The sequence below is a fragment of the Parus major genome, chromosome 2, assembly GCF_001522545.3.
Source record: "Parus major isolate Abel chromosome 2, Parus_major1.1, whole genome shotgun sequence".
In the NCBI taxonomy this organism is placed as follows: Eukaryota; Metazoa; Chordata; class Aves; order Passeriformes; family Paridae; genus Parus; species Parus major.
Window position 1 is genome coordinate 112,400,527 of NC_031769.1, and position 15,755 is coordinate 112,416,281.

Genomic DNA, 15,755 nt, shown 5'->3' on the forward strand with positions numbered 1-15,755 from the left:
GTTTTATAAGCTGACTTGGGAACCACTGAATAAGAAATTTATTTATTCTAATTCTAATAGCTATTTGGTGGTTTAAGGGTAACAGTATTTTAACTAGTTTTTGTAGAGTATTGTTCAGTTTCAAGAATTTTGTTATCATGTTCTGTTTTCATCTTTGTTCCTTCTTAAAAGGAACTAATTATTCTTGTTAGGACTTCTATGACTTTTCTTCACTCCCAAGAACTGTTAAGATTACGTGTAAATGAAACAGTAATCTTCCCTGTGATCTACCACATAGCAGCAGAAATGGCCAGCTGTGATTAGAATAGAAACACTGCATGGAAAAATTACCATTAAAATGTAAATAGGACTTATTTTTTTTTTTAAAGTCTCAGAGAAAAAAACTGAAATGAAACATAACAGTATATGATCACTGCAAAGAATTTTTTAAAAATAAATTGTAATTGTTATAAAAATTATATTAGTGTGGCATAGAACATCTTAATGCAGTAATTCTAAATTATATTGCAGAATTCTTTGAAGATTAATGTATTTTTCTTGTGTAAGACTTTGGTCTAGACTATAAGGAGAGGCATTAAAATGTTGTAAATATATTTCAACTGAGAGTTGTTTTTGGAAGTGCTATCATCACTAGTGACAGATGTAGAAATCTTTGAAAGCAAGATGACTCTTCATTTTTTATAGGTGTTCATCTGCTTGAACACCTTTGTATGTGGGTTAAACACCTAAAACCCCTTGGATCTGTGGTTGTTATTCCTCTTTTAAGATGAAATGAAGGCTAACAACCGAGATGATTTTTTGCATAAATCTGGAGGTTGAAAATACTTTGGCAGTGAAATGTAGCTCTTATTTCAGATGATGACTCGATATAGTTTGGTGGTCTTCAGATAAATTGCAAAGAAAGAGTTTGTGAACCAGCAATACATAGGAAAGCTCAGCATAATGTGGTTTTCTTAAGCTTAGTGTTTTCATATTTTTTAAGAGAATTAAATTCCATATCTTTTGAAGAGAATTATTGTCACTATCAGTGACAAATTCATGGATAGATGCTGCTACTTGTAAACTTGAAAATCAGTAGAGTTTTCTGGCAAAATTTTGATGAAGAAACTTTAGAATCAAGCTTGTACAAGCTTGAAGGATAATCTCGAGTTTTTTCTTCTTGTAGTGTTGGTGTATGAGGTCCATGTATACACAGGGGCTAAACTTGGTGCTGAAACAGATTCCAACGTTTATATCAACCTCATTGGGACAAGAGGAGATGCTGGAAAAAGGAAGCTCCATAGATCTAAGAATAATAATGTTAAGTTTCGACATGGACAGGTGAAGTAAAAACAATGTTACTTCTGAAAAATAAGGATAAATTACGTCTAGCAAACTGTTTCATCAAGAAATATAAATGCCTTTTTATTTACAAGGTTTATTCAAGCATTGACTATTTTCCTTATACAAAATTGCTTACATAAATTCATCAAAATGATAATTTTTGTCTGCTTGATCAGTCATTTACTGTGAGCTTTAGATATTGGAATTTTGGTATTTTGGTTATTTTGTATGGCACACATAGATAAAATGGTAACAATTGCATTTTTGTTGTCCTGAAGAGATCACTTCAGGAATTTCAGAATCAAGTTCTAAATCTGTATTCCTAAGCATGTTTTCCAGTATTGATGAGACACATAGGGCTAGAAAATACAATATAGACACAATCAAATAATTGAAACTGATCATTGTGTCATTCCAAAGGTATCAGTGCTGTCTCTGTGGAGTAATTTTCAAGTTTTTCAATTTTTGCATTTTGAAAACAAATTTTTCAAGTAATTTTCAATTATTCACATTGAAAAGTTTTAAAGGATCCTTACTGTTTGGCCAGGATGAATACAAACCAACAACATTCATTTTGGGAAAAAAAAAAAAAAAAAGAGGGAAAAAAAAAAAGCTTTTATATACTCTTAGAGTTAAAGCAATAGCTATGTCTAAGACTTTTTTAATTTTTCTTTTATGGTTCCACAGATGGATATTTTCTGCATAAAAGCTGTCTCACTGGGAGACTTGGAGAAAGTTCTGATTAGCCATGATGGATCTGGTCCAGGTAGGAATTAATTTCCTAGAGACCAGTCTGTTTTCAAGTCCTTTTTAAACCCAATGCACTTGTTTATGTTGCATACTTCACAGAAAATGTGACAGAAGGTCTTGCAGTGATAAAAAGTCTTCCTGCAGGTTGATCACTGTGATGGGACGATGAAAAACTGTGGTAATGGACAGAAAAAATTACATGAGTTTAATGTCATATACTATTATTCCACTCTTTGTTTTCATGATTATGTATCAGAAACCACTATTTATTTGCATGCAGAAACCTCTCAAAAGTGTGACTCACACTGGTAAGACAATCTTTCACTAGACAAACAGTGACAACTATCCAGGAAGGAATTAAAGATATTCAGCAGCTGATTTGCTACCTGACAAAATTTGAGTAGCTATAACGCAATGTCCTTGCTGCTTTGGGCAATTGTAGAAGATTTGATTATGTATTTGGTCTGTGAAAGTCAATGTTCCAGTGAGTGACATTGCATTCATTTGTAGGTTTTCAGGAAAAAGGAAAGAATTTGCTGATGAGATGAGTTTTGGGTACAGGCCCTCCAAGAAGTGTGCATCTCCCTGGAATGATGTAAATGAAGAGAAAACAAACATTTAAAAGTACCAAAGAGATAAATACTGCAAATATGCTTAATTTATTAATTAATTTCTAGGAAGAAGCTAAGTAAAGAGAAGGATTTTTAAGCAGTTCAGTGCTCCACTGATGACAGATTATAAAAGCCTGTTTACCCTACTCTGTTCTGAAATGGCCCCAAGCAATGCCCATCTTGCTGTCTGTACTGCCTAAGGCTCTGAGCAGGCTTGTGACTGTTAACAGTGCAGCCTTGGAATGGTGTGTAATCTTGTTTCCTGTAGCTGTAGTTCCATACAGTTTGCTGCCTTCAGCAATATGGATGATTGCACACCTGAGAGTTTCACATTGTAGTAACCCAAGTCACAACACTAAAGGCTCTGTGGTGGAGCCCACCTGTCCTCTATTCCACACTGCACACTCTCTTCCCTCATATCTCCTTTAATAGGCAGCACAGATCATCAGGATCAGCATTACAAATCTGTAACGCAATTCAGCTATCTCAAGATGTTTTTTGACATTGCAGTTCAAATCTGTGGGTTTGAAGAACTATCTAAAGGGGACAATGGATTAAATTCTATCTGTAACAAAATGTAAGCCTTAGTAATTCAAAAGGCTGCTCAGTGTACTCAGCACAGTCAGATCTCACAGACATCTTTTGAGCTGTGTCCAAAGCTAGCCACACATAAGCCTTGCCTGAGATGACTGAGGGGTTGAGAACTGGAGAAGGATGGTGTCTCAGGAGGGACTCGACCTCTTGGGGGGTTGAGAGGGAGGAAGGAGGGTGAATGAGGAAAGTAAGACTTTTGTCTTAGAGAACAGGGTTTGCTCCATGCAATGCCTGGGAATGCCCTTCCTGTGTGCTGCCTTCTAGGGACTTCCAGACTCATATGCAGCCAAGGAGACAAAGCATAAAGATAAATAGGATGATTGTTTGCTTCTGATCAAAACATCCCACATGCTGTTTTGCTGCAATGCGCCAATAGGTAATGGTGAATCAGGCAAAACCTTGTAAGCAATATGACAAGTTGTGAGTGGTGCAGATACAGTGAGAACAGGATATTTAAGAAGGACATCACAGGACAACCAGACCAGTCACTAGGATGGTCATTGGAAGTGATATAAAAGACCAGCATGGATGAGCCAGTGGTTTCTGCAGTTAGAGAAAAGATGAAGTCAGTAGCCCAGCAGAAGTGAGACTGCACAGCCCCGTGCCTGCTGGTCCCACAGTAGCAAGGCTGAGTGTGTGTTCCCAGTAGACACACACACAAACACATTTATAAAACACATATGTGCACATAGCTGTCTGTGCAGACCAACACAGACAGAACTGAGCATGTACACAAACAGTACAAGTGGCCTTTCCCTGTTACCCTCTGCAGCTGATCAGAACAACAGTCCATCAGTGTCAAATACAAAAAATATGTACAGGATGCATATATAAAGCATCCAGTAGCTGGCCTTAGGCAGTCAGACTTTCTGGTTGCTGACTCTGGATCCTTGGATCCCCAGTTTTGCCAGTTACTGCCACCAAAGCATACAAAACCTCTCCAAGGCTGCAGCCCCACTCCATTTGCACATGAGAGCATAAGTTTTAAAAAATTGTTAATTAATATTTTTATATAAGCAATAAGAGGTTGTCTCACAGAGGACCAAAATTTCTAGCTTTCACACAAATCTTGATTATTGACATAAGCAGATTTGTCCCAACACCCTTGTGCCTGATTACAGGGAAACAAAAGATGTAGGCTGGGATGTGAATGGTGTTGACAGTTCAGAGATGTATGCATGTATTTGTCTCTGAGGGAGAAAACCCACCCCTCTTAAATTAAAACAGGGTAAGGTAGAGAAGAATTGCATCTCTTATGAAAGAAAAAAAAATAATAAGGCTTTCATTCTGTTAACATATTTATTTAGATGAGATCTGTCTTAATATGATCTGTGTTTCTTCTAGAAAAAGATAATCTGGGCTCTTTTTCTTAAAATTTATTAAAAAAAAGAGTATGATTTCACATGATAAACTTTTGTCATTTCAACATAGGCAGTGGATGGTTCCTGGATAAGATTGTCATCAAATATAAAGAAGGAGAGGAAGATCAGGAGGTTGTATTTCCTTGTAATAGGTATGTCATTCATGGAGAAAAGGAATTTTTTACCTGCCAGCAATGTAATGAAAAAATTTTAGGGCAGATATGTGCACACAACCTAGATGTTTGAGCAAGCCCCAGAGTTTTCAACATACAAGTGATGCAAAATTTTACAGCTGAAGACAAGGAAAAAATGTTCCTATATTTGCATGGAAGGGAGTCATAGCCTGACACAGAGAAGCACCAAATCAAATGTATAAGAGGAAAGGTGTGCTGATATTTTTTAAAATCTAAATTATACAGAAACCATGTGAAAATAAATATTTCAGTTCTCAATCTTTTTGTAAGTATTGTGTGTAAAGATCTGAAATTACATAGCTGCCATCATGGAAACGTGATGGGATCTGCCGTGGATGACTATAAACTCTTCAGCAGGGAGAGGCAAGGAAGGAGAGGAGGTGGGGTAGCCCTGTATGTCAGGGAATTTCTTGGTTGTCTAGGGCTTGATGGTGGAGATGATAGAATTGGATATTTATGGGTAAGAAATGGGGGGAAGGCCAGCAAGGCCAGTGTCATGGTAGAAGGGCCTAGGTCTGTTACAGACCAGCCAACCAGGAGGACGAGGCAGACAGAATGTACTATGAGCAGCTGGAAGAAGTCTCACAATTGCCAGCTGTTGTCCTCAGGAGGGACTAGAAATACAGTACAGCAGAGGAAAAGGAGTTTAGGAGGTTCCTGGAGCCCATGGAAGAGAACCTTCTGACATATTTGGTGTTGCAGTAGAATAGAGAAGATACCCACTGGATGAAGGAAAGGCTGACACACTTGATGCCTTCTTCCCCTCAGTCTTCAACAGTAATACCAGTTCTCCTCATAGCCAGCCTCCTGAGCTAGAAGAAAGAAGTGGGGAGCAGAAAGAACCCCACAATCCAAGCAGAAATAGTCAGAGGCCTGCTGCAGCACTTAGACATATCCAAGTCTATTGGGCTGGATGTGATCCAGGCGTGGGTACTGAAGGAAGATGCCCTTGAGTCACAACAACCCCATGCAGTGCTGCAGACTTGGGATGAGTGGCTGAAAAGCTGTCTGGTGGAGAATACCTGGAAGTGCAGGTCAACAACCAGCTGAACATGAGCCAGTGTGTGTGCACAGGTGGTCAAGAAGGCCAACAGCAACCTGGCTTGGATCAGCAATAGTGTGGCCAGCAGGACGAAGGCACCTGTACTCGGCACTGGTGGGGCTGCATCTCTAACCCTGTGTTCAGTTTTTGTCAAAAATTGCTTTCTACTTTTGGAAACTGCTAGTGATCTTTTGTTTCTTAGGATGGAAGGAGGAGATAGGTCTCAAAAGTTAATTGAGCTATTTATTGCAACAAGAGTTGAAATACAGTGGAATTTAGACTTCATGCATACGAGATTTATTCATAGAGTTTTGTTACATACAAGAAATGAAATGTGTTATGGATCCTTGGGTTTAAACAACTACATCATCAACATGGAGTCAATAGAATAGAAGCTGATAGTGTACACGTATTTATTTATTTTTAAATCAGTGAGGTTGTTGAAGATTGAAAAATATTATGTGAACAAAGGGGTTCAACTGAAGGAGTATGAATGTATGTTTGCAGTGAAATTATATTGCAGAAAAGCTCCTTAAATTCATCGATATAGAAGAAAAGAACAGAAGTTGTTTGTTGCTGGAGATCTGTCAAAGTTTTAGAAACTTCCAGACCTGCAAGTTTTATATATAATTTTGAGAACAATGACTATAACTAACCACTGCAGGTTTTACAACTCCCTCACATGTACTCATATGTACTGAGTTGAGTCTCTGAACCAATAAATAATTAGTATTTCATATAATGCACTCCATATAGTACTATCACACTTCATACAGCTACCATGAAAATTCCTTTTTGCCTGGAGCAAATTGAGCCAAATTCTTATATGAATAAGGCCAACTGTGCTGAAGAAGAAAATTTGATCTTGGAAGTAGTTTCAAGGTGTAATTTCATAAAAGGTGATAACATTTGATAAAAAATACTGTTGGAGACAAAAGGTAATGGTCAGATAATATATATACTATGCTAATAGTTTTTATTAATCTTATTATTTTTTGTTTTTGCAATGAAAGATGGTTAGATGAATATCAAGATGATGGGAAAACAGAGAGGGAGCTAACCGCCAATAGTAAGTATTTTGTTAAAGAAAATTTGTTAGCACTATAGTATATACTTAATGCCTAGTTATTAGTGAAGAACCCTTCCAGATAAGACCATAACTTAAGTTAAAAGTGACAATGAAGCTAACTCACAATTATTTTTCCTGTTCATATTTTAGAGGATGGCAGTCCAATGAGGACATCCCTTAAAGGTAAGAGTTGTTTTCCAGCCATTGGTTTCTATACCATAGTTTTTGCTGTTTGAATTTAAATCTGTATTGCAAGAAATTCATGAGCAAGTGACCTCATTTGTATGTCTGTTTTGTTGTATATCAACTGTGAGAGAAAATGAAAAATTTGCTGGCAGTAGTTTCCAGGAAGGACTATACCTTAATAAACAATTGAGAAAAAACATAAACCATTTCTGGTTTTCTTCCTATTGCTACTATTCTGTCCTAAAATCAACCAGGTATTCCTCTGAGAAGAGATTCAGGTGTTGTTTTGTTTATCCCAATGTCACTGTCATTTAATACTTGGGGATAGGTCCCCTAGCAAACATCAGCAAGTTGAAAAATGTGTTGTGAAGTGTCAGTGGAAACATTTTCAGGTCAAAATTCCAAAGCAGACAGAAATAATGCAAACTTAAACTCCAAATCCTCCAGTGAAACTAAATGTAGTATGTGCATTCAGTTGGCTAAATCTGCTTGGATTAATAAAAAGACATGAATAAATAACTCCCCACCCAGCCTTCTGTTTTCATATCTACAGTCTCATCCCTGTAATGCACTAGTTGCCATCTCCATGTTTCTTTCTAACCAGAAAAGAGAAACAGAGTGACACACATACTTTTTATGAAAATTCAACTGTAAATGGCTATTCTGTACAACTGTGTCTTGGAATTTTACGGGAGCAACTAAACTAAAAAAAGTAGTGTTTCCATTTGTTTCTTAAAACAGTGACTTGCTTTCTGTAGAATGAGTCTTAGTCTCTCAATCTAGTTCCAGTTTCAGTGAAAATTGAATAATTTGCATTCAAACAGTTTAGCCAACAGCTTTATTATTCCACAAAAACATAACTTTGACAAGAGGGGAATGATGAACTCAGATAAATAAAGACTTTCTCACAGAGAAAGTTAATTTTCACGAGTGACTTGGAATTGGATTCTACATTTTGCTAAGTGCACAGTTCTGAGACACAACCATAATATCTGTTCTACCTTATGCTCAGAAAATAGACTATATTTTACAACCAATTCAAAATTTTTCCCATCACAGTTTCATTCTTCATTATGTTATAGTAAGCAGGCACAGATGCACAGGCTGTTCATTGCCTGTGAGCGTCAAGAGTGATCAGACTCAATATATTGATTATGAGGAGAAAGGAGCGGCTTATTCTTAACCAGCTTCTGAAATATCACGCTGTCAAGATGTCCAGGAGGACCCAGAGATTGCTGAGATCAGAGCTTCTGAAAAAAGAGGTTATATAAAAGAGAAGAACATTTTTAGGAAGTTATCTGTCAGTTAGCTATGTTAGCTTAGCTTGAGCTGCTCTTCAGCCATCCTTGTTTTAGCTATGGGCTCATTCCAGTGAGGAACGGAGATAGGTTAGAGATTGGACTTTTATGCCTTATGTGAAAAAGATGATGATGGACTGATTTTTCACAGTCTCATTTGTGTTGCCATATCAGTGATCTCATAGACCTTGCATGACTGAGCTTTGTAGGAGGGTAACAACCACAGGGGTTTGGAAAGATATCCTGTAGTCAGTTCTGTGTCATTCTATCATGACTCAGTGCCAATGTCAGAGCTGGTGAAAGAACGAGATTCAGAGCCCTGGGAGAAAAAATAATTCCCTTAGATTCTCCCAGCACCTGTAGCAGTGAAGATTTTACATGGTGGAATAGTGATAAGCAGTCCCCTTCAGAGTGGAGGTGAAAACTTTCCATGTAACATACATTTGCTGAGTAAGAGGCAAGTGGAAGTTCTGATGTTAGGGAGTCTTGTTTTAGGCACTCATGTGGTCATATTCTGTATGAGCTCTGCAAATGGGCTTCAGGGAAAGTCATAAAAAGCTGATTGGCATAATTCAGTGTTTGCTGATTTTCAGGGAAAGTTCAATGTGCTTAGGTCAGGTCTAAAGCACTAGTTACAGAGAAAGGTATTTTATAAGTCATTCTGAAGGTCAGAAATCTCATTCACTTTAGATGTGGATAGAAACCCGTTCAACCACCTAGACAAAGAGAAAACCATCATTTCCAGGTAGGTTACTTGAGGCCTCTTTGTGCTTTTTCAGCCAGGCTGGCATTATGCCAGCTCTAATGAAGCACAAATCCCAGATCGCTGTCACTGCTTCTGCTGGCTATGGGTTCTGCCAAAATACCGTCTGCCCATATCAAGTTTTCTCAGTAACCTTTGCACATTTGTACATTACAGAGAGGCTCTGGCAAATCAGGCATAGGAATAAATTTATTTTTATGCCTGTGATTTCTCCTTGTATATTTGATGCAAGATAAATAGAAAAAATGTATTGTTCTGGTGGAGAAGGCAGATAGGTGCTCTCAGCTCTCCAATGAAGCTGATTTAACAGATTTGAAGTTGATTTGAATGGAACTTCATGTTACTCTCTAAAAGTTTCTTACACGGTAGGGATATTTTACTTTTTCCTTCTGTTTCCTCTATTTATTTTCCTTTTCTGCCTCAAAATAGACAAGGTATCATAATAGCACATAGGAAAGACTTTTCTCTCAGAGCAAGGAGACAAGACACAGTATGTTCCAATGATATCCTCGCTGCAGTCAGCTAAAAGGAGCTGGCTTCCTGAAATGTGATGCCTGCAGGGTGTCTTGAGATTTTGTGGGGTTTTGTGGGTGGTAAATAAAGCGTGGTTCGGTAGCAGAGTTTGGTTAATAGACATTTCTCACTTGGCTCTTCTACTCTTGTGCAAGGTTTTTTGGTATTAAGGCATATACAAAATTCATATGAAAAGAGAAAATATTCAGAAAATTCTGCCGTGACTAATTTTGTTTTGGAATGATTCCCTACCTTGCAAGTACTTGATAATAGACTAAGAATAATCACAAGATTCCCAGATTTAAAAGGGAATGGACCTACTTCTAAAAAGCAACAACAGTGTGTTTCCATTGCCAGATGGAGGCGGAAATCCCTAAGAGAAAGAATTAAGCAGACTGACTGCTCTACCTCAAGGCAACACAAATTTCTACAATCTTTAGGAAATAAGCAACCAACTCCCACATCTTGCAAAGTGTGAATGGCATTCTAGGTCTTAAGACCAAAAAAACACCAGAGTGAAAAAACCCCTGAAATAGTGTACTGCAAAAACAGCTTTGGAAATTCTTAAAAAATATATAAATGGCTCATATTTTAAAGAAACCAGAAAATAAACCTTCATTTTTCAGCTTTCTGAATTACATTATGAAATGTTGACTTCAGGTTTTGCCATGCCCATATTTTTATGTACAGAAGTCATTGGAGGTTTGATTTTCACAGTTTTATCAGAGGAACTTTTAGGTTCCAGACTAGTGGCTAAAAGAATTTCTGGCAGAAAATTGTTATGACTGATCCTATTTAATTTTTGAAAGTCAAGAAATGATCTCAAATCCTAACACATCTCTGTGTAAATCTCCATAATGTGAAGCAAGTTCTTGGTTATATCATTACAGAAAAGAGAGAATTCTAACACTTTTTTTTCCACAGATTTCTGGTTTTTTTCCTACTATTAATTTTAATGCTTCCCACATTGATGTCTCAAAGTAAATGGCTCTAGCTTTACACATTAGCTGTAAAAGTACAGTAATCCACCAACATACTAATCAGTCTGAAAAGAAGTTAACACAGGTCAGTGATATCAGGGGAAAAGTCTTTTTTAATGTGGCCACACATATGAAACACAGAAAATGACCCATTGAAGCCCAGTTATCTCATTTACACAACTTTACTCCTGAAGAGATATAGAAATCATTGAACACAATAAATACTTGGCATCTGTCTTCTGTCTCATCCTTGCCAAGTAGATGTCTAAGTGAATAGAATATTAGACAAAGGATTTTTTTGATTCTTCTGGCTTGAGCAGCTTAAATGAATTTTTTGAACTGAGAGAAAATGTGTTAGTTCACTTACCAAATTGTAGAAGCATTAGAAGTAAGTGTAGAAGAATAAAGAATCACAGACACTAAGAGGCCTTAAATCTGTAACCATTGATTTATTCCCTGGAAAACCCAACTGGTGTCTTAGCTTTCCTAGTGCAATAGTAATTAAAAACACAATCATGGATATTAGTTAAAATAAATCACCTTGCCTGAAATACCTTCTCTGAACATGCTGCTTCTTTGAGAAGGGAACAGGCAGTTATGCATCTGGGATTTCTCTTAACTTAGAGTTTACTCTCTCCTGGAGCAGAGGGATATTACAAAGAGAAAAAAAAAAGCTCCACTTGGGAAATGCAGAACTGCAAAATTATCTTAATTTCCTCTCTCCTGTGTTCCTGGGACACCCTTCAAAACAGTGCATGGTTGGACAGGATAAGAGATTCAGGGCTATGTTGGGAGTCTTTGTAAAAATTTGAAGCTCCTCATAAACCCTTGGAGTGCTCAGGAACAGCAAAGGCTCAAACAATGCTTGACTTCACCAAGTGTGACACCCTGAAGAGTACCACATGCCAACCTGGCACAAGGAGATAAAATTCAAAGCTGGCACATATATCAAATAGCAAAAGTTCCTCATTAGGCAAAGTGTGGATCTTGCACACACTACGTCTGACTCATTGCTGGAAATGACCTTAAAATAAGAGTTCAGATGGAAGGATCATTTCAGCTAGTGTGTTACTCAGAAGACTGGCTGTGAGATGATTATTTGCCTGCTGTTTTCTAGCTGAGCCCAGAAAGAGTCAGGGAACAGTCAGATGCAAGGCAGAAACAGGTTCTATAACAAGAAGAAAAACAGGATTAGCTAAAAAACAATAAGGAAAAAAAAAGTAAAATTATAAAATCAAGGAAACCAGATTAGGTTTTCATCCAGTCTCCATCTTTACACAGGCAGAGAAAAACAGAAGGTAGGAAAAAAACACACAATTCTGTAAGAAAAATCCACATCTGATTTATTTCTGAATGAAATTATTCTAAAATTCATTTTATCAGCAAACTATATTATAGGCTTACATGCAATCACAAAATAATTCTCTTTATAACTGTCCCATTAGCAAATTATTGTATTATCACAGTATTGGCCACAGTCTAAACAAAAAGCTTTTAATTTGCTTCCACTGTTAAGTTCATCAAGAAGAGTCTTTTCAACAAATAATTCCTTTGAATTCAGAGGTTGATTTACCTTCAAGCACTTAAGTAGCTTCCTAAACTATACTGTCCATCTAAGACACTGTATTTTTCCCACACCTGGAACAGCTTCCCAGTTGCATATTTGACTTCTAACACTGTTATGAGTACAGGTGACTTACGAAAAAACAACCTCAAGAAGGCCAAATCCACGAGGTGAGGTCAGTGCAAACATCTCTTCAAAATTTCCTGAATTTGTTATTCAACCCTAATGAGTGATCTGATCTGAAAAATGAGCAGACTGGATATGACAAAGTCAGAAAAAATCTGAGAAAAAGAAGTTAAAATTTCATTGCTCGTTATGTATTAGCCAGCAGGTCTTGCAAATGTATCACACACAAGTCTTTCAATATGTTAATATTCTTTTCATGTTACATAAGAACATTCTAAGAACTGAAATTTATTAAAATAATTACTGTAATTAAAGTAATTGTTACAGAGAATGCAAAAAATACCTCTAGCAAAAGTGTCTTTTTTCTGCTTCCTAGGTGTTAATTTCTGTTTTCATACCCACTTCAACAATTGTCTTGTGTTTATCAAGTCTGAGCTATACTTATCTTCAAGAGGTTTTTTTATTAATTATTATTTATTTATTTATAGTAAATGGGATGTAAACTCATGGTAATCCATAATTCTTCATTGTGGTAGTAACAAAGGCATCCATTTCTCTCTACCATTGATCTTAAAAATGTTTAATTCATAGATTGATGCTAAAAATGTTTTTCCTGTTTTAGCACAATGGTGGAGAGTGCAGGTTAAAACAGATGGAGATTCCCCAGAGCCACAGGAGTGTAAAAGGACCCTTGTGATTTATGGATCAAGGGGCAAAAGTGATGAGCTTCTGCTTTCTCCACAAACCCCAGGACATGTCTGTTTTCTCCCCAGAGCAACTGATGAATTCATCGTAAGTCAGAAATATACAGTACTACAAAGTACTCCTCATGACATTGCCCTCTAGGATATATATATATGTTTGTGTGTGTGTGTGTATACATAACCAGCATTATATATATATACACAGTTGATTTGTCTGGTAAAAAATAATATAATTATTTTCAAAGAATGGTGCAAGTGTAGGTCTTGGGTCATCTCTACTGCTGGTCCTGTTCTGCTACATCCACCTCCATGGACTCTTCTGTTTAATTTCCATTCACCAGCTCATCCTGCATTTTTTCCTAATTCCCTAAAGATTCCTGAGTTGAAGTTCATACAAAAGGCAATATACAATTATTTGTGAATGCAGAAGATGAAGGATTGGGCAGCATTCCCAGGGGACATAAGTGGGTTTTTCTTTCCTTCATTTTCATCTTTGTAAAGTAGTATCCACTCTCCGCAGGATCATTGTGTCTCTCAGGCCAGCAGGCAGAGGATTTTTCTGGATAATCACAAATCACTGGAGAATGCATTCATGCATATCAAAGTCTGGTGAACTCTGAAAAAATAGCTTATATATGGCCAGTATTAAAATCAACCCTTACACAGTCCTGACCGCCTGTACACCTGACACACATGCTACTGCTTTGAAAGGATTCATCTGAGGCATCTTTTAAATCTTCAAATTCTGTCCTGGCTTTCTAGGCTAAGTCATTGCAAATTCTGTTGATTGGCATGAAGTACAGCTTCTAGCCAGCAAGATGGGAGAAATAGCTTGCAATTCAAGGCAGTTTTATACAGCTCAGAAAGACTTCAATGGCTGCAATAAACGCTCTGAAAACAATGGCTAAACTACATTTAGAAAATTATGTCAAAGCTTCATTGTAATGGCCTGATCCAGGCTGAATTTTTAGTTTAAATAACAAGCTAAAGCAATTTAGGAACTTTATGTGGAGTAAATGAAAAGATAAATGGCATTTCTTAAAGACAAGGAAGCAGCTGCTTATCAGAAATCACACAGGAAACACACTGAGCAACAAAACAAGCTTCCTAGCCTATGCCATGATCATAAATAGAGAGGTCAGTAGAGGCAGAATCTATCTATGGAGCAGCAGCACCAGCTGACTGAATTTTGGCAAGCATCATTGCATAAAGCAGACCTTTGCTACATCCAACGTGTTGGTAATTTCCCAAATGGCACGTATTCCTTGTTAAGGCTGCCTAATTTCAATGATTGGGTATCACACTAGGAAAAATTAGTATTTCTCTGTGTCAGTTATGGTTGTCCCTCATATTCTACTATCCTTAGTATACACTGTACATTATCCATTGTATCCTTCCACACCAGCAGCTTTCTGAATGCTTGCTCATACTTTGGATAGACTTTGGGTTAGTGCCTGTATTTTCCCCACAGCTATTTTTGTCCTTGTTTTTATTGCTTTGTATGGAGAAGTTAGTACTATTTGAGTGCTATTTACTGTGCATGACATTTTATCTCTTTGCTGCATCGCTCACAGTGCAGCTGACAGAATAGCAGCTCCGGTATAAAAGGGGCATTTGGGCATTCACAGGTATCTCCACAAACACCCTCATGGCCTCTTTAGGTGCTTGAGCCAATAAACCCAATTTCTTTTTGCTTTCCCTTTCTTTGTTCTTGCTTAGACTGTGCAGAAGAATGCAGAAACTTTGCTTATGTTTTCTCACTGTAGCAGCTGGCTGGAGGCATGAATGTGATATCACAATGAGGACAAGCTGCGATTTCAGCTTTCCAACAAGCAGGAATAAATGAACTTTTAACCTCCCCCAAAGATCCTGGTCCTAGACAAACATCCTTAACAATATATAGCAGTAAAGAGAACAACAGGTTATCTGCTATAGGCAGCTCACATAGTTTTTAAACAGTAAACTTAATTTTGATCTCAGAGATACATTTATTGCACACTGAGGACAGAAAGGCATGTAAATTCCTGATTTTCCAGGTGTTCTCACACAAGTATATGCACAGATGTGTATCATATTCAGAATGATTATTCCATCCAAAATACGTCCAATCGACTCTTATGAAAGAACAGGTGTAGTTTAACTGCACATAGCAAGCATAAAGAATAAATTAAAAGAGAGAAAATAGCAGCATGCTCTTAGGTACAGGTGGGTTTCAGTAGTCTCATAAATGTGTAGTATGGTAGTTGGGCTGCTTAAATAAGAGTGAATTAGAACACCTTAGTCCTAAAAAATAAATTGGAAAATAGTTGAATGTGTCAATGTTATGAAATCTGACAGGAGTTGTAGTGCTGAAGGCAGCATGGCAAGAAACGAATGAAGAGGTGGTTTTTTCTTTATAGTCTGGTGATGGTTGAAATCAATCACTGGACTCACACAGAATGACTGGATTTGAAAAGTATATAGATCTTTCTCACAGTTTTCTTTGTTTCTTGGTTGGTAGTAGAGTAAGTTTGTCAGATTATGCCTTTGGAAAGTCCAAGTGTATTGTTCACATTTTGTTCTCCAGAGAATCATAAAATACATGGGACAGAGTGTGAGATTTGGATGCCCAAAACTATTGTCCAAAACACTAGCACAGGTAGTACAAAATGAGCCATAGTGCTCTTCAAGTAGGACT

At 37.2% G+C, this 15,755-nt stretch overlaps 1 protein-coding gene across 1 annotated transcript in view; it reads left to right on the top strand.

Annotated features, from left to right (window-relative positions):
- LOC107216088 (RP1 axonemal microtubule associated) overlaps window positions 1–15,755 on the top strand; it is a 132,824-nt gene that overhangs the window by 41,239 nt on the left and 75,830 nt on the right. The window contains exons 12-17 of the mRNA XM_033512262.1: window positions 1,166–1,320; window positions 2,011–2,089; window positions 4,710–4,791; window positions 6,889–6,944; window positions 7,095–7,127; window positions 12,997–13,166. Coding sequence (XP_033368153.1) covers window positions 1,166–1,320; window positions 2,011–2,089; window positions 4,710–4,791; window positions 6,889–6,944; window positions 7,095–7,127; window positions 12,997–13,166 — 575 coding nt within the window. The remainder of the gene's footprint in view (window positions 1–1,165; window positions 1,321–2,010; window positions 2,090–4,709; window positions 4,792–6,888; window positions 6,945–7,094; window positions 7,128–12,996; window positions 13,167–15,755) is intronic.